The sequence below is a fragment of the Anguilla rostrata genome, chromosome 14 (genome assembly GCF_018555375.3).
Source record: "Anguilla rostrata isolate EN2019 chromosome 14, ASM1855537v3, whole genome shotgun sequence".
Taxonomy (NCBI): Eukaryota; Metazoa; Chordata; class Actinopteri; order Anguilliformes; family Anguillidae; genus Anguilla; species Anguilla rostrata.
This window is the reverse complement of record NC_057946.1, coordinates 38,748,640-38,766,888: the sequence shown is the minus strand read 5'-3', so window position 1 is coordinate 38,766,888 and position 18,249 is coordinate 38,748,640. Positions and strand designations below refer to the sequence as shown.

The window sequence follows — 18,249 nt, the reverse complement described above, 5'->3', positions numbered from 1 at the left end:
GAGATTCCGCGCGCCTTTTATTTGATAGTTCATCATTTGTACATCGAGAGAAAGCAATAAAAATCTTTTGTTGCTGCTGCACCATTGGATAAGATAATGGTAGATAAGCGTTCATTGTCCATCTCTACGCGGATTTTCTCTGTTTGATTGGTACAGAAAGCTACTCAGCACTTTTACCTTATATCAACACACACACACACACACACACAGGTGCATGCACACACACACACACAGACACACACACGCAGACACATTCTCACACATCCACACACACAGATGCACATACACACACATACACACACACACACACACACAGGCACACTGGCACACACACATACACAGGCACACAGGCGCAAACACACACACACACACACACACACACACACACACACACACACACACGCACAGACACACAGACACACACACGTACACACACACACACACACACACACACACAGACACACACACGTACACACACACACACACACACAGACACACACACACACACACGCACAGACACACACACGTACACACACACACACACACACACACACACACACACACACACACACACACACACACACAGTGCCTCAGTATGGGGAGAGGCGCTCACCTGAAGGTCATCTGGAACACCTGGCCCAGGTTCACCTGCTGGGTCTTGTTGTTGTAGCCGCGCAGCATCTCGCCGAAGAGCGTGCTGTTGAAGCGCGCCGCGTTCCTCTGGCACTTGGGCCCGTCGCAGCCGTCCGACTGCAGGACGCAGGACCGCCCGTCCGTCGCCAGGCTGTACTCCTGCACACACCTGCGCGGGCGACAGGACGCACACCGTTCCTTCCGTCCTTCATAACTTAAAACCAGAGGTGGAAAATCCAGGTTCAGGAAGTAAAGGTCCTGCCCAGTGTTTTGTTCCAGCCACCTGGATTTGCTGATTAGCACTATTCTTCAACCAGGAGGTAGAACTAATTAGTAGAATCAGCTGGCTGAGTTCATGGGTGGAAGAAACACATGGCAGAACTTTTACTTTCTGACCCCTGGACTTTCCACCTCTGCTTAAAACCTCTCTCTTTTATTCTTCTTGACCTCTCAGCTGCCTTCGACACCGTTGACCATCCTACACTTCTGTCTTCCCTGACAAAATTGGGAATTTGCGGACCAGCCCTCAACTGGATTGCGTCCTATCTCTCCGGCCGCTCCTTCCAGGTTGCCTGGGCCGGTGCAGTATCAGCTCCTCGTCCCCTCACAACTGGGGTCCCTCAGGGCTCTGTCCTTGGTCCCCTCCTCTTTTCTCTGTATACTAGGTCCCTTGGCCCTGTTATTGCCGCCCATGGCATGTCATATCATCTCTATGCAGATGATATTCAACTTTTCTACTCTTTCTCTCCCACAGACACTCAGGTCTCCGATCGCATATCCGCCTGCCTGAGTGACATCCAGAGCTGGATGACCAAACACCAGCTCAAGCTCAACACAAACAAAACGGAACTTCTCCATATTCCTTCTCTTACCTCTCCCACTTCTCATCTCCCCATTTCTTTAGGAGACACTCCCCTACACCCTTCACAGAATGCCCGAAATCTTGGAGTTGTGCTCGACAACAGGCTGTCACTCTCTGAGAATATCGCGGCAACCACCCGGTCGTGCAGGTTCATCCTATACAATATCCGCAGAATAAGACCACTCCTCACCAATTATTCCACACAGCTCCTGGTCCAGGCCATGATACTGTCACGTCTGGACTACTGCAACTCCCTCCTGGCTGGTCTCCCAGCATCAGCCACCAGACCCCTTCAGCTCATCCAGAATGCAGCAGCACGTCTGGTTTACAACCTCCCTCGTGACTCCCACGTCACTCCCCTCCTCATCTCCCTCCACTGGCTACCAGTGCAAGCTCGCATCCGGTTTAAGACACTGGTGCTTGCTTTCCAAGCAGTCAAGGGGTCAGCTCCTGGTTATCTGCAGAAGATGATCAGACCCTACAAGCCGGCCAGATCGCTCCGATCGGCTACTACAGGGCGGCTGATTCCTCCCCCTACACGAGCAGCAACAAGGTCTCGACTCTTTGCAGTTCTGGCCCCACGATGGTGGAACGATCTTCCAGTGGAGGTCAGAACAGCAGAGTGTCTGAGCACCTTCAAACGGAAACTCAAGACGCACCTCTTCTCTGTATACCTCTCTCCTCTTCCCTAAACCCCTCCCATAACTATAAAAAAAAAAAAAAAAAATTGTTCAGACTATCTTGTTTCTCCTTATTGTATGCATCATAGTAAAGGCTTTTTATCTACATGTTGTTCAATGGACTTAAGCGGACTTGATCCTGAGTTTGGTTACTCTGTTGTAAGTCGCTCTGGATAAGAGCGTCAGCTAAATACCTATAATGTAATGTAATGTAATGTAATGTATTCTAGTGAATTCGAGACTGCCCAGCCGTGCCTCTCGGGTCACCACAGCGCCACCTGCAGGCCCGGAGGTGAAGTGCATGCTCGTTTAAGACTGCTGCTGGGTGACTCGTTCGTCTAAGGCGCCACGCTGTGGTGCGTCGGTGAGTCCAGTGGTCTCGGACTGAAACCTCGGACCGGGCCGGCGCCAACTGCGCCTTCATAACTTAGCCGGTTAGCGGTCCGGGTGTTACCGCTATCTAGCGACCCTAGTTCTGAGGTGCGGGAAGAAACAGGCTGGTGACACCATGTGTGTCGGAGGAGAACTGCTGATATTTACACTCTCTCTCTCTCATTCTGTCTGTGGGGCTTGCACATGAATGAGAGAGAGAGAGAGAGAGAGGTGAGCAGGAAGATATATTTGTTATTCTTATTTTTTTTGAGATATGATCTTGGATGAATCATAGTTCTGTGCCTGTGGCAACACTGGACTATTATTGTCATGTGAATAAATTCAGTTTGACATGCTAGACTTGGTGAAACGGAGAGAGAGAGAGACAGAGAGAAAGCGAGAAAGAGAGAAAGAGAGAGAGACAGAGAGAAAGAGAGAGATAAAAAGAGAATGTGTGTTTAAGGGGAATATGCAAATGTTCTAAATCAAAACCAGATTCTCCGTAGATCTATTAGCCTTTTTGTCTCCCGTTTTAATTAAAAGCCGCTGTCCTGTTTTTGATTGTGCGCTCTGCGCGCTGTGGCCTTCGGAGCCATTGAGCAAAACAGCCGTTTCCCCGTTCAGACAAATTATTTCCACGTACTCTTTCTAAAAAAAAGAAAGAAAGAAAGAAAGAAAGAAAGAAAGAATAATTACGAGAGCGTTTCCATTGTCGATTCAAATCGAGCAAAACCAAGGACGTGCCCAATGGAAACGCCGCAGCTAGGCGTTAGCCCACCGAAACAATCAGCGGTTTGAAATTAAATTACACCCGTAGTGCTTTGCAAGGCCAAGCGGTACGATCCTCTATCCCTGCTATGTGTTTAAATGGGCTATATCTGTTTTAGATTCAACATAAGGCCTTCTATGAAGCGTGATCTGCTTGTGGACCCTCCAAACCGTAACTGGTCGATTGACAGGAAGGGGCGGAGCTTCAAAGGGCATGCTAGTTTAGTTTGTTGCTCAGGACATAATTTGATATATTAGCACAGCTGCTGACACAGATAACTCACCCGACCAGGATTCTCGAGTCTGAATCCATTGCTGATTTAAAGGTGAGATCAAACATCAGTAGACCCCATGGCCGTCCGTGATCGGGCTTGCGGAGCACGGACCCAAATCGCATGCGGGCCACTTCCTGCCGGGCCTCGGATGCCGTTTCCACGTTTCCGAGGAGCCGAGGCTTCTGGGATGCACCGCGTGCCCCGGGGCGCCCGATTTGCGCCGCGAACCCCGGTCGAAATCTCACAGGCAGGCCACGTCCCAGGGACGGCCCGGGGGACCGAGGCTTTAAAGGGCCTGCTCCTAATCTCTGCTTCACAGACGTCCTTTTCCAGAGCGACTAGCACAAGAGGAATATCACCCCTGTACACTGCTGGGCACTTTTATGGCAGAAATTCAGTGTTACTCAAGGGTACACAACAGCAGTGCTACCCCCAGGGTATGAACTTTGAGGTGCGCTAACCATTCCATGGCTACACGGCTACATAGCTACGTGGCTACATGGCCTAATGGCTATGTGGTTACGTGGCTACATGGCCTAATGGCTACGTGGCTACACGGCTACATGGCTACGTGGCTACATGGCCTAATGGCTACGTGGCTACATGGCCTAATGGCTACGTGGCTACATGGCCTAATGGCTACATGGCTACGTGGCTACACGACTACATGGCATAATGGCTACGTGGCTACACGGCTACATGGCTAGTGCGACTCGAGGCCAGGCAGATGAGATTGAGATGGGTTTAACCGATGGGCAGAGCGAGGCACGTTAGCGCGCATTAGCGTGCGAGAGAGAGCGTCCCGGGTTAGCGTCCCAGGCCAGCGCCCCGGGTCAGAGGCGGCCGCTCACCCGCAGAACATGTGCACGTTGCTGGAGGAGGGGTCGTCGGGCAGGGGCACCAGCTGCTGGAGGCACAGCTGCTCGCAGCCGCCGTTGAAGCCGTCCGAGCAGTCCGTCCCCTTAGAGTAGTCATAGCAACCGGAGCCGTCCTTCATCGGCCGCAGTCCTTCGGGACACTGGAGAGGGTGGGCGGGGTCAGAGAGGGGTGGGGCAGGGGTCAGAGAGAGGTGGGGGAGGGGTTAGAGAGGGGCGGAGAGGCGTCAGAGAGGGTTGGGGGAGGGGTTAGAGAGGGGCGGGGAGGCGTCAGAGAGGGTTGGGGGAGGGGTCAGAGAGAGGTGGGGGAGGGGTTAGAGAGGGGTGAGGGAGGGGTCAGATGACAGATGGGGGAAATTAGAGGAAATTAGATCATAAAAACCATCATATCATCATAATACCAGTTTACTGGACTAGCCAGGGGATTTGTCAGGAGGTGTATCTTAATTGTGTTGGTACATGGTGGGTGCAATTTCACAGGCTAAATAATAGTTCTACTGGAGCATCTGAGAGAACTCTGTGTGTGTGTGCGTATGTGTGAGTGTATATTTTCATGTGTGTGTGTGTGTGTGTGTGTGTGCGTACACGTCTGTGTGTGTGTGTGTGTGTATGTATCAGTGTGTGCATATGAGTGTGTGTGTGAGCGTGTGTGTGACTGTGTGTGTGTCTGTGTGTGTGTGACTGTGTGTGTGTGTGACTGTGTATGTGTATGAGTGTGTGTGTGTTCATCCGTGTGTGTGTGTGCGCATGCATGTCACTGTGTGTATGTCTGTGTGTGTGTGTGTGTCTGTGTGTGTGTGTGTGCATCCGCGCGTGTGTGTGTGTGTGTGTGTGTGTGTGTGTGCGCGTGCGTGTGTGTGAAATGCATCTATCAAACACCTCCAGGCCTGATGTGCTCCCGCGGTGCTGTCTGCTTTTCGCTGTAGCGCTTGCTGTTTCTGTTTCCGGGCCTGGCGGTTATTCTGAGCTCCGGACCGCGAGCTCTTCAGAGCCTCCGTCTGCGGGGAACCGTCCTCAAACACGGCCGCGGCGTTCACACGCCACACGAGACCCCGAAAACCGGGAATTACCAACCCCCCTTTCCCGCCGGGGCCACAGGCCCGTTCACTGGACCGCCTCGCTCGTCCTGCTTTTCCCTCCGAAAGAACTCTCCCGGCTTCGAAAGATCTTAATTAGCTGAACGCACTTACGCCCACTTGCCAAGACGCTCTAGTGTGAGATTTCTCAAGAATCACGACCGAAAGCTTCAGATGTGTCATAATTCCCCCCAATTAAAAAAAATCCTTTTTTTTTTTTTAAATGAAACTGAGCAAATGATTGGGCTGATTAAGTAATTATTACAGCTTTTGCCAGAACGTTACATTTCCCTGCGGGAAGTCGGGTTTGACACCTCTGTTCAACATGATTGTATATTTATAATTCATTAACGATTGTGCTGCTCCGTCCGTGGATATCAAAGAGCCTTAACTAAATTAAGGAACCTATCCAAACTCACAAGTGTGGTATTACTGGTTATCATGGCAACAAAGTACTTTATCAAGAATTAATACATTAAACCAAGCATAAAAACCTAATTCTAAGTATTAGAATAAGTACCGTACCAAATATGATTCACTTCATTTGAGGGCAGTATAACAAAGGCAAATTAATCACACAAATTACTTAACTGCCAATAACTGGCAACCCAAACTCTGTATTCAAATGAAATGAGTCTTGAAAGTAGTAAGCATAAAGTCAGCACGCAAAATGGTTTCTGAGCCCTTCTGATGGTTTATGGATTCAGTTTAGGGTCATGACCTCTCACTGGACCACTTCTGGTCCGGACACAACAAAGTGACTCGACCAATCGGTGCCGCTCTTGTGCGAGAGGACTTGGGAGAAGGCCCGCCCCCACCATGAGTACTCAAACCAGCGACAGAGAAGCACGTGGTGCTGGTGTGGGGGTGTGGGGAGGGGGGTCGTGGCAGATTTTTCGCTGTGAAGTGTTGTTAAGCGACGATATATATATATCGATCAGATGGAACCGGGGCGACGGAGATCATATCGACGCGGAGATTAAGAAAACAAATAAAACAGGCAGAGGAAACTACACGGCCCTCTGGGAAAAAAACAACAAAAAAAAGGCCGCCGTCGAACACCGTCCCCTTGGGCCGCCATGACCTTTGACCTCAGGTCTACGCTGGCTGGGAGTAGCTCTTCATTCTAATCCCCACTTTTTTTATCAAAAGCCACGGAATTAAATCTACCACAGCCCTTCGGGGCATCAAATAGGAGTCAATGGGTGTTCTGTAAATAATTCAATATGTGCAGCTTTAATTATGGAAAATCCACACAGGGGGAAAAAAAAAAGAAAAAAGAAATTTATAATAACGATTTGTTGAAGCAACATCTGCAAGTTACTTGGCCCTTGGCCAAAAGTATATGGACACCTGACATCCAACATCTCATCCAAAATTATGGGCATTAATGTGGAGTTGCCCCACCCTTTGCTGCTATAATAACCTCCATTCTTCTGGGAACGCTTTATGCTAGATGTTGGAGCATTACTACAGGGATTTGCTTCCATTCAGCCAGAAGAGCATTAGTGAGGTCGGACACTGATTGGGTGATTAGGCCTGGCTCGCAGTTGGCTTTCCAACTGATCCCAAAGGTGTTGGATGGGGTTGAGGTCAGGGCTCTGTGCAGGCCAGTCCAAGTTCTTCCGCACCGTTCTAGACAAAACCATTTCTATACGGATCTTGCTGTGTGCCCGGGGGGCACTGTCATGCTGAAACAGGAAAGGGTCTTCCCCAAACTGTTGCCACAAAGTTGGAAGCACAGAATCGTCTAGAATGTGATTGCATTACGATTTGCCTTCACTGAAACTAAGGGGCCCAGCCCAAGCCATGAAAACAGCCACAGACCAAGGAGTGTCCACATACTTTTGAACGTACAGTGTATCTTTCTTTAAAATAATTCTTAGGAGCTAAACCCTGTTTCCCTGACTACAGTAAAATGGCAGCTGTGGTCTAAAAGGATGTGTATCTGCCTTTACCCAATTTCTTTGGTCCAGTGTTGAAGGTACTTCGCCTACAGCGAAGTATTTTCTTCTTGTTAACAACACACAGCAAGGGCTTTTTCACAAATACACATCTTTTCAGGGAAACTGGTTTCTCTCTTGTTGCAGTGAGTTCCTCCAGTGGATGTGGGGCAGTTTTATGATGGTTTCATTTGACAGACAACGCAAGATCTTCTGCCTCTTCATCTTCATCTTCCTGGTCTTCACCTGTTAACATTACTGCCCATCAGCTGGACCCTTCTGAGTGTGTACTGAGCACTGCCCCTGGAAATCCTTAAGTTAAACTCATCCTTTTTTGTTATTTAGTGAAAATTTTTATTTTTTGTTCTTTTGTGAAATTGAGACTTTATTAAATGAATGCGCATATATTACTGTAACTGAAATTTGAAAGGTTTTATAAAAACCTTTTAATTTAGGCCTGTAGGCTACTATATATATATGCATATATATATATATATATATATATATACAATGTGTACAAATATATATATATATATATATATATATATGCATATACATAAACCTTCCAGCTGTCCTGTATTTATTTATTTGCCTGTGTTTTTCAATGCTCGAGCAGCGTTTACATCACGCTTTGTTGCACCGAACGGCAAGACTACCGACCCGCCACCCACCCACCCACCCATGCACAGCCACCGTTCGCTGGCAACTGAAGCCCGGCTGAACTGCTATGAAACGCTCCGATCGCTTTCAGGAGTAAACGGCTCTTCCCCGCAGCAGAGACAGAGCGACACGTGGAAGCAGGGGAGGATTAGAGACCGAAATTGTGATTCTTTCACTACTGTCCTCCTCTCCTCCTCCTCCTCCTCCTCCTCCTCCTCTCTACGTTCTTCCTCACTGACGCGGACGGCGAGCGCGGCGATCGATGTTCCTCTCCGTTCTGCCTCCGTCGACGGCCGGTCGCCACGGAGAACTTACGGCCAGCGGAGGGACGTGATGTAAAAGGGGCGGGTGGCGGGGCCTGGTGTTATTTTCTCTCCTCCGTCTCATCTTCTACGTGATGATCTAACGAGACGATGTATAAAAACATTAGCGGGCTTATGTACCGCGATGTACACCGACCCCCCACCTGCTCTCATTAACACCTTGGGCCTCGGGCTGTTTTCCTAAAAATGCATCCCCCCACTCCCACTGCCCTGACTTCAACCGTGCCCTCTGCACACCTCTCCAGCAAGTCCGGCAAGGTGTGGATCTTTAATTTAAGTAGGAGAAACACATCTGCAAGGTCCCAACATCCATAAATGTCCGAGATATCCATTAAAAAATATATACTTTTCACAGAAATAAAAATAAAAATGTAATAAAAAAAGATACAGAATTTGTACACATTTCTATAAATGCACAAGTTCAACCTAAACTATAACTTCAATATGTAAAAGAGAGTCATGTATATTGGAGATAACATGTAGCTTAGACTAAAAAAATGGCGTTTCATACAAGCGCTTATTTTTTCTATATAAAGTTTGGTGAGTTTTTTAGTTGGGAGCTAGATATGATTAAGCTAATCTTTAGGAGCTTGGGGAAGGGTGAGTGCAAAGGTTAGTCTTTCATACTTACATTTTTTGGGACGCAAGACAATAACCTTACATGCTTTGATACTTATTAAGTGAAATTAAATTTTTTAAATAATAAATTACTTAAAGCACATTTGCTTGCATTTGTATCTGATGACATTTTACAGTTTTTCTGAATTGCTAAAACACTAAACCCCATTCTCTGAACCAAATGCTCAGTGGCCTAAACCCATGTCGAATCAATCACTCTTTTGGCAAAACTCTAAACACCTTCTCACTCACTAAAACACATTTTGCACTGTGATGCACTTGTGTTGCAAAATGGTAAAAATGGGTGGCAAAAGTTAAACACAACTACGACACAGCTGTCATCGTTTACACACAACAACTCAAAATTGTTCACACTTGTTTCTAATGATGTCATCAAACCAATTGTACCGAATATAAGCCAGTTCAGAGTGCACAGGTGGCACAGGTGCGTTGAATGTTGATACCAACAATGGATGGAAACAATTTGAGAGGAGGAAGAGTATGTGTAAGAGGTAGTGGGCATGGAGGAAGAGTATGAGGATGAGGAAGAGCAAGACCAAGAACAGTAATTTCAGATGAAATTCGGGCAACTGTGATGTCCTGTCTATGTCGTGGTTTGGGACAATGTCAGCTTTCACTGTGGTGTCCGTATACACGAGTGGTTCAACATCAACCAACGATTCATAAATGTTTGCTTTCCACCATACAGCCCTTTCCTCAACCCAATAGAAGAGTTTTTCTCTGCGTGGCAGTGAAAGGTCTATGACCAAAACCCATATACCAAGGAAAATCTCTTACAGGCAATGGAATTGCCCTGTGGTGACATAGGTGTGGAGTGTTGTCAAGGCTGGATCCGGCACACCAGAGGGTTTTTCCCCCGTTGCCTGGCAAGGGACAACGTTGCATGTGATGTGGACGAAGTCCTCTGGCCGGACCCAGCACAAAGACGTGATGCTGAGGCAGAATGAATCTCCCATTGACTTTGATTTTGCAGTTGCATAACATTTTTGAGCGGACTGTAATGTGCTTTTCATTTAGAGTTTTCTTTGTTCTTTGGGCTTACTGTATTTTTAAGTGCTGAATATACAGGCATTCAATACTGTATTACTTGCAGAACTTATAGTACACAATAATATATTCACTGAACTAAGTTGTGATTGATAAACTTTTTTTATTGCAAAATGCTTTTATTATATACAATAAACCTTTATTTCTGTAACTACATGCCCTGGATGCTGTGTTCTCAATTTTTTGATGTAATGTCTAATGAATGCTCTGGAGTGTTTATATATTGACTGGCTGTGTGTATGATCTGAAAGCATTGTTTGATTTTTAGCACAGATTAAACGGTTTTGAGGCGATTGTTTGATTTTGCCAGAAGAGTCAGGGGTTTTGTGAATGTAGTTTGAAGATTTGGTTTTGTGTTTAAAGTTTTGAGTAAATGTGTGAAGGTTTCAAGAAATGTGTCTTAGCAATTGTGAAAAACTGTAACTGTTTTCAGAAATCTTGGAAGAAAAATCACATTGCATTGCAGAGCTAGAAATAGGGTTTTATTGTGAGGGTTAGGGTTAGGGTTAGACATACTGAAAGTGTTAGGCCTGAGGTAGGATTGGAGTTATTTTTAAGAGCTAACAGTCAAACAGGTCAAGTACAATACTAAATCCTCAGTCTTTAAATTACTGTGGAAATATGCATGCATAGATTAAAAATAATACAAAAATTGCTTATATATGTTATATGTATGAGACCTAAGATCACCAAATGTTTTTGGGAAGCAAAAACAAAACAAAACAAAAAAAAGTTACAACATAACATAATATATTGCAAATCAATTGACAGTGGCACCGAGTGTGTGTGTGTGTGTGTGTGCGCGTGTATGTGTGTGAGTGTATGTGCATGCGTATGTGGGTACGTGTGTGTGTGTGCGTGTACGTGTGTGCGTGCGAGTGTATGTGTGTGTATGTGTGTGGGTGCCTGCGCGTTTGTGTGTGTGCGTGTATGCATGTGTGTGCGTGTGTACGTGTGTGTGCGTGCGTCTGTGTGTGTGCGTGCGTGTGTATGTGTGCGTGCGAGTGTGTGGGTGCATGTGTGTGTATGTGTGCGTGCGAGTGTATGTGTGTGTGTGTGTGTGTATATGCATGTGTGTGTGTGTGTACGTGTGTGTGTGTGTGTGTGTGTGCGTGTACGTGCGTATATGCGTGCGCAAGCACACCGTGGAAACGAACCACCTGCCATATGCGCACATTCAGGCGTACGGTCGTCCACATCGTGTTGCTTAAGCTAATAAGCGATAAGAGTTAAAATACACTCACGCTGATACAGACGTACACAGACCACGCGGCAGAGAAACGCCAGCCCGACTGATTAAGAAAACCGAAGATGCTAATTCCATGCTGGCACGGTCCGAACCCGAACGTGCCAAGACCGGCTCGGGCTCAGAGTGGCAGCCGCCGCCCCTGCTGTCTCGCTTCTCTTCTGCTCCATCCCGCTGATCTGCGGCAGCAGATGTGGGTAAACCTGGGCCTGGGTCCAGCCCCGAGCTCCTCTCCACTGTCAGTTTTCAGACAAACGCGAGCACTGCTGTTTTTCTCCACCGGCGCGGTTCAGCGATTCCGTTTCGCTGATCGCCGAAATCAGCGAACAGCCCCGAATCCCATTTATAAAATACAAAATAAATTAAAAATAGAAGTAAAACAGTTGAATTTAACGGTGTCCGAAGATGGATGCTGATTGGACCGTCCGCCTTTACCGAGGGTCGAAGGTCACGCATCGGCAGGTGCGCGTGAGAAAGGTTTTTATCCCTTTCATCAAGCGCTCCTGATAATTCGAATCGCGGCTTTTGTGAATCACCAAAATGTATTCAGGGCAAGTTGTGGTGCACTGAAACATATGAAAATGAGGTTTTCTGCCAGACAGAACTCTGTCCGGGAGGGAGGGAAATGTCTTGCAGGATGACCTGCCTGATAAACCCCAGGGAGCGGGCTGGGCGAGGGGGGGCAGGAGGGGAGGGGGTTAATAATGGACAGTGATTTCTTCATAATCTTCCTTTCTCAGCACTGTGCTCAGTTCTGCTAAGCGCACGCAACAGGGTAAGAAGACCGCTGCCTAAAACCGCTTCATTGCCCGATGTGTGCTAAGAATTCTAATGAGCGGTTAGCGGCTAATCTACTTTAAATGGATAAAAAAAACTCCACTGCTTAAAATGCACAGAGAGGCGAGTTGAGCGGGGTTCAGACTTGTCCTCGGCGGACCACTGGATTAGGACTTTTATCTCGCTTTTATTAACGCTCGCTCGAGACTTTGATTTTTTTTCGATAGCGCAACCGGGGAAAAGCGTAAATCGGTTCCGCGGAGTCGAAAAGGGCGAAGGGTCCGGGACAGCCTCGCGGAAAAGGGGTTCGAGGCCCCCGGCGGGAAGCCGTCCGCGACGGAACCTGCCAGACGTCGCCGCGGCGACGCGAGCCCGGCAAAAACATTCTGGAACATTCCAAAAACCCGGAATCGATCTCCAAGGTTCGAGCCTCGTGTGCTTAAAGCATGCTTAGCAGTGCAGCTACAGCGTCTCTGTAAAACTGAACATCCTGTTTGCTACGCTTTTTACTTTGGTACAGAGGCTGCTAGGGACACTGAAACCCAGTGGAGGTCTGAACCTTTACCTTGAAACTAGTCGCCGCTCCCAATCCGTTTCCGTTTTTCCATTCCTCAATGAAGCAACTGGCCCGTGGAATAATCAGCAGCAACAGGCGCCGCGGCCAGACATGTTATTTCTGTGACGCCAATGTTGTTATTCACATCACAGACCTGCGCAGCATGTCCTAATATTCACGGCTTATTGGGACTGGTGGGTAGCTGCGCTTTTAATTTGCCGTTCCAGTTCAGCAAATTCATATCAATTCAAGGCCTTCGGCTTCCTGGAATAACTTGCTGTGGGAGTTCATTTCCCCGGAAAAAAATTTGCATCCAAAATTCAGAAAGTTGCGATGGAAACGCAGAGAGAGGCGACATTAAATATCTTCATCTTATCTGCGACAGTTTAAATGCTAAAAAAAAGCACAGACTTTTCTGAACATTGCCAACCTTTACTGTTTATGTGACGTACGCAGTTACCGTGTGGTTTTTACATCTTCAGACTTTTATTCCCTGCGATTCCACAACGAGAAGAAGCAGAAAGCTGTCACAGGAGATCGCATGACTAGTGAGAGCAGCGAACATCAAAATAATTAACTGGCCGGCAATCTCGTAGAGATCTCTAAACTGCGTCTTTCTGAGTATCTGGGTTGGTATTCGGCTACCGAAATCCTCGTTAACTTTGCCCCATATCACACCAGCTTTGACTGCAAAATGCCACTGACGCCTGTAAACCTAAGTTTTGTGCTTTGTAATGGGCAGCAAGTGGGTTTGAGGTGGCAGTGTAGTATAATGGGTAAGGAACTGGTCCTATAACCTAAAGGTCAAAGGTTCGATTTCCAGGCAGGACACTGCGGTTGTACCCTTGAGCAAGGTACTTCACCTGCATTGCTTCACTATACTGTATATCCACCTGTACAACATGGATGCAAGGTAAATGCTATGTAGAACGTTGTGTAAGTCACTCCGGATAAGAGCGTCTGCTAAATGCCTGTAATGTAATGTAATGGTTCATATGCACAGATCAGGTAAACATATTTAATTTGTCAATATTCCTTGAACGATTTGATCACAGAGAATGAAAAGTACATTATTGCACAAAGGTTCTTTGTAGATGGAAGAAAATTCTGTACATAGATGAAGAGAAGAACGGTATCACAAAGTAGCACTGGGAAGCCTTACTTGTTAATATTGATTATTCAGCTAACAAATCGCTCAGCTGATAATCAGGTAAATGGAAACGGATCGAGGGCAACCATCTGTATGGGAATCAGCCAACTCTTTTCAAGCCAATTAATTCTTATTGCTTCGGAAGCACCTTGAAAACAAATTAACACACAACTCAACCTCAACCTCGGTGAAATACATAAGCGCCTGCATTTTTGTTTATCGAAGTACGTTTTTTAGATGTATTTTACCATGTTCTTGAATTTACCTTCAATTTTAAAATGCCACATTTCCAATAACCTTATCCAAAAAAAGCATTGGAAACTACTCAGAATATGCATTGTCAAAGACTGCTTTTACAGGATGAGCTGAACAGTTGCTCAACAAATTCAGGTGAAACAACCAGGTAAAAGCAGAATGGATCATCATCACCCTAATCTACACTAGGTGCAGTGTCCAGATTTGTAATAACACACAAATACATTGTAATACATTAGTAATAACAAACAAATGCATTGTAATACAGTTGTAATAACACACAAATGCATTGTAATACACTTGTAATAACACACAAATGCATTGTAATGCATCTGTAATAGCACACATACGTTTTCCTCTGGGTATTGTGGGCAGAGTACTGGGGGCATCAGTTTGCAGTCAGATGATCAACACATTCAGCGCTCTTGAAAGACTTCTTCACCCGTAGGTGACTCACAGACTAGCACAGGACATACCGTGTAATCTCAGCAGCCCCACTGCCTTTCAGGGATAATTTGGGTTTTAAATTTTATTTTTAATTTGAATATCACATCCGCCTTTTTTTTGAGCATCAAAACCCTGAGCTGTTTCAGCGCAGTTCAAAAGAGGCAATTTGTTTTTGACATTTCGAAAAAGAACAGGAAGATAAAATCCTTCAGGGGGTCCCGTCGAACACTGAAACGTTTCTGACCGGTGACATCATAATGCGCCAATTATAATAATGTGAACACTTTGATTGCCCGCCATTATTATGAGCAATACTGGGGCTTCATTTTTAAATAGGCATTGCTCGATGTGTGCCTCTAAACGTCCATAGCCACCTGCTGGTCAGGTCTATATTCCGATACAATTCCTCATCTGGGGTTCACTATCTTTTGTGAACTGTTAATTTTATTCAGAAACGTCTTAATATTACATTACATTACATTACATTACAGGCATTTAGCAGACGCTCTTATCCAGAGCGACGTACAACAAGTGCATTAGTTCAATATCAATCAGGTTTGACGTTGCCCCAGTTGTACTCCTTATAACTAGAACAAAATGATGCTCCTTTGTCTAATTTTGAGAGCGACTCATTTAAGTTTAAACCCACCATTCCGGTTCGGTCGTAATACAGAGCTCGATACTGATGGGGCCTCATCAGGTATTCTACTTCCTGTTTCGTATCTGTCTGGGTGGAGGTTTGTATCCCAGAGGTTTTACATCTATGGTAACTTTTTGCAGTTTCCGTACAGTATAATGGAAACTACTGAAGACAGAAGGAAACCAGCAGAAGTTTTAAATTCATGATGCAGATGGTTCGTCAGTCTTTGACAGACAGCCACTGAGAGTTTAATGTGTTCCTAAATGAACACTGAGAGCCACTTCAGAAGACCACTCCTGGACTCATTAAACTGAGTGATCAAGGGTGTATACTAAAAGACACAGGAGCATGCACACAGGCACAGGCACAGGCACACATATACATGGACATACCCAGGCTAGACACAAAGGCACACACATACAGATACAGGCACACTCACACAAACACACCCACACATGCACAAAGATACACGCACACACGAACACAAACACACACAAACACACGTGCACACACACAAGCACACATGTACACACACACACACACACACACACAGCGTATAATGTAACGGCTTGTCCTCCTGCCTCTCGCTTTGGGTTTGCATGCAGATGCTTTTCTGCTGCAGGATGCGGGACGCTCCCGTTCCTAGGTAACAACTCCGAATCAGCCAGAGCGCACGGCCATCACGAGCAGGCAAGGGATTCACCCACAATCACCCACCGGACATGACGACCACTGACACAGCCGTTCACTGCACTGTAAAACACACGCCGTGGCCGAGTGTCCATACAAGGAAACGCATACAGAGAATGATTTTAAAAAGCACTGTTTTAAATGTAAAAACTGAAAGTCAGTGATACATACACAAGCAGCATTAGGCTTTAATGACCGTTGGTATGCACTCATTGTACGTCGCTTTGGATAAAAGTGTCTGCCAAATAATTGTATTGTAGCGCCTTAAGCAATGTTTAGAAATATACTTGAAGCAATGTGTTTTGAGAAAATGCATACTAAAATGTGTTTTGGAACCGACTGCATAAGGTGTGAAATGAAAGCTATGCTGAAACCTGAAGCGAAAGGCTAAATAAACTACAGCAGGTCAACACAAACACTGAGTAATTCTTTGAGAAAAAGTTAAATGTGAAAGTAAATATAAACATTGGGAGATGTGGATTCATTCGACCCCGCCCCCATCCCTAAGCTAGAGGGACACTCGAAAACGTCTGACAGGGACCGGGAACAGACGGAACAGGTAGAGTGACGGTTCTGTCAAAATAAACACTGTCAAACAGGGGGGGTGGGAAGACATAGACACTGGAGATGGCAAAGTTGCCACATGTTTAACTTGTACAATACAAATGAAATGAACGCAAGCTCCTGGAAGCCCTGGGGCGGGCGAGCGAAGCTTCATCCCCGCTCGCAGACGCGCGATTAATCCCACGGACGCAGGGAATCCTGGGAAAATCACGATACAATACGGCACCTGCGTTCCGTGCGCCGCCCGCGCCGAACAGCCGAGCGGACGTGGCGGTCTCGCGGCGGCGGGAACAGCAGGGGGGCGGGGAATAAAAACAGGAAGTGGTGGTCATGGAGACGTTTAGCGCCCCCCCCCCCCCCCCCCCACCCCGACCGGCATCACCGATCCAGAAGCCGAAGAAGCTCGCGACAGCAACACGGCGGAAATCTCCCACCCGTCTCAAAACAACAGCTACGGAGGTTTCGGTCACGTCGAATACCGCTGAAATGAAAGTCGAGGGGTTTTGAAGGGAAAACTTTAACAAGATCGGCTGCCGGTCCACACGCACACGCAAGTTCCTCTGGAGAATCTCATTGGCCCGCGCAGTCTCATTATCCGCGCGCCCATCTGTAGCGAACGCTCCGCGCTCTCCTCACGAGACCGGGGAGCGAATCGAAATGAAGCCCTCGGAATTCGGGACACGAGCGCGGCTCAATTATCCAAAACGCCGGGCTCCAGAGATAAGTTCCGGCGGAATACGGAAAAAGCCTTAAACAGCCAGCGGACGCAGAGGCGACTGATTAATGTTTCTCCAGCGCACATTCGTGTGCACGCACACGCACACGCACACGCGCACGCACACGCACACACAGCCAGCGCTACTGCATGCAAGCGTGTATCCACGAAGCACACACATGCACAACAGCAATGTACACGACGCACCACACACGCACACGCACATACACCTGTACAGCTTCCACACGCACACAATGCCACACAACGCACACGCAGCACAGATAAACACGCATGTACAAAGCCACGCGTATTATACACACGAAAGCACACACACACATGTCCCCACACACACACAAACGCACACACACGCACACACACATACACTTATGTCCACCCGCGCACACACACACTTACGTCCACCCACAAATACACCTACACACACACACACACACACTTATGGCCCCCCGCACACATACACACTTACTTCCACCCGCGCACACACACACACACCATACGTACACATTGCCAACAGCCCAAAGGAGGTGTGAACGCACAGTAGCGCAAGACAGGCTACTTCTGCTCTCTCCCGAACTGCAGAAGCACTCAAAACTTCCACCATAATTTACAGGCCCATCTTTTTTTTTTTTTTTTAAATGGAGGAGCAAGACATTTGCCCTGCCGCAGCCTGGAAAATCCCCACAGCGACAGGGAAGCTTCCGCCCCCGGTACAAGGGGGAAAACTCAAGCAATCGCACAATCCCGGGCTTCTGTTCGCGCAATCATGCCAGCGCCGGTAAAAAAAAAAAAAAAAAAAAAAAAGAATCTTTCAGAAGCACGCTGTCTTTTTAAACGGACTGCATTTTATCCCCAGACTTTTATCTGTCTGCCAATGTGCTGCCGAATGGGAATGAGAAAAATATCTCAGAGTGAAAATGCCTCATCCCAGCTTATCGAACGAGGCGGATCTCAGTATGACTTAAAAAAAAGGGGGGGGGGGGGATTGGGGCATGACCTCATTGTCAGTTCTGTTAACCCTTTGATGACGACTTCAAATCG

General features: G+C 46.9%; 1 protein-coding gene and 1 long non-coding RNA gene across 2 annotated transcripts in view; one reads left to right on the top strand and one right to left on the bottom strand.

Annotated features, from left to right (window-relative positions):
- The window catches only part of LOC135239419 (uncharacterized), a 30,252-nt gene extending 22,067 nt beyond the window's left edge, over positions 1–8,185 (top strand). Inside the window, exons 2-3 of the long non-coding RNA XR_010325368.1 lie at positions 7,632–7,801; positions 8,101–8,185. This is a non-coding gene — a long non-coding RNA (uncharacterized LOC135239419). The remainder of the gene's footprint in view (positions 1–7,631; positions 7,802–8,100) is intronic.
- LOC135239418 (astrotactin-2-like) overlaps positions 1–18,249 on the bottom strand; it is a 383,732-nt gene that overhangs the window by 93,736 nt on the left and 271,747 nt on the right. The window contains exons 13-14 of the mRNA XM_064308056.1: positions 4,442–4,608; positions 614–802 (exon numbers count right to left, since the gene is read on the bottom strand). Of these exons, the coding sequence (XP_064164126.1) occupies positions 614–802; positions 4,442–4,608 (356 nt within the window). The remainder of the gene's footprint in view (positions 1–613; positions 803–4,441; positions 4,609–18,249) is intronic.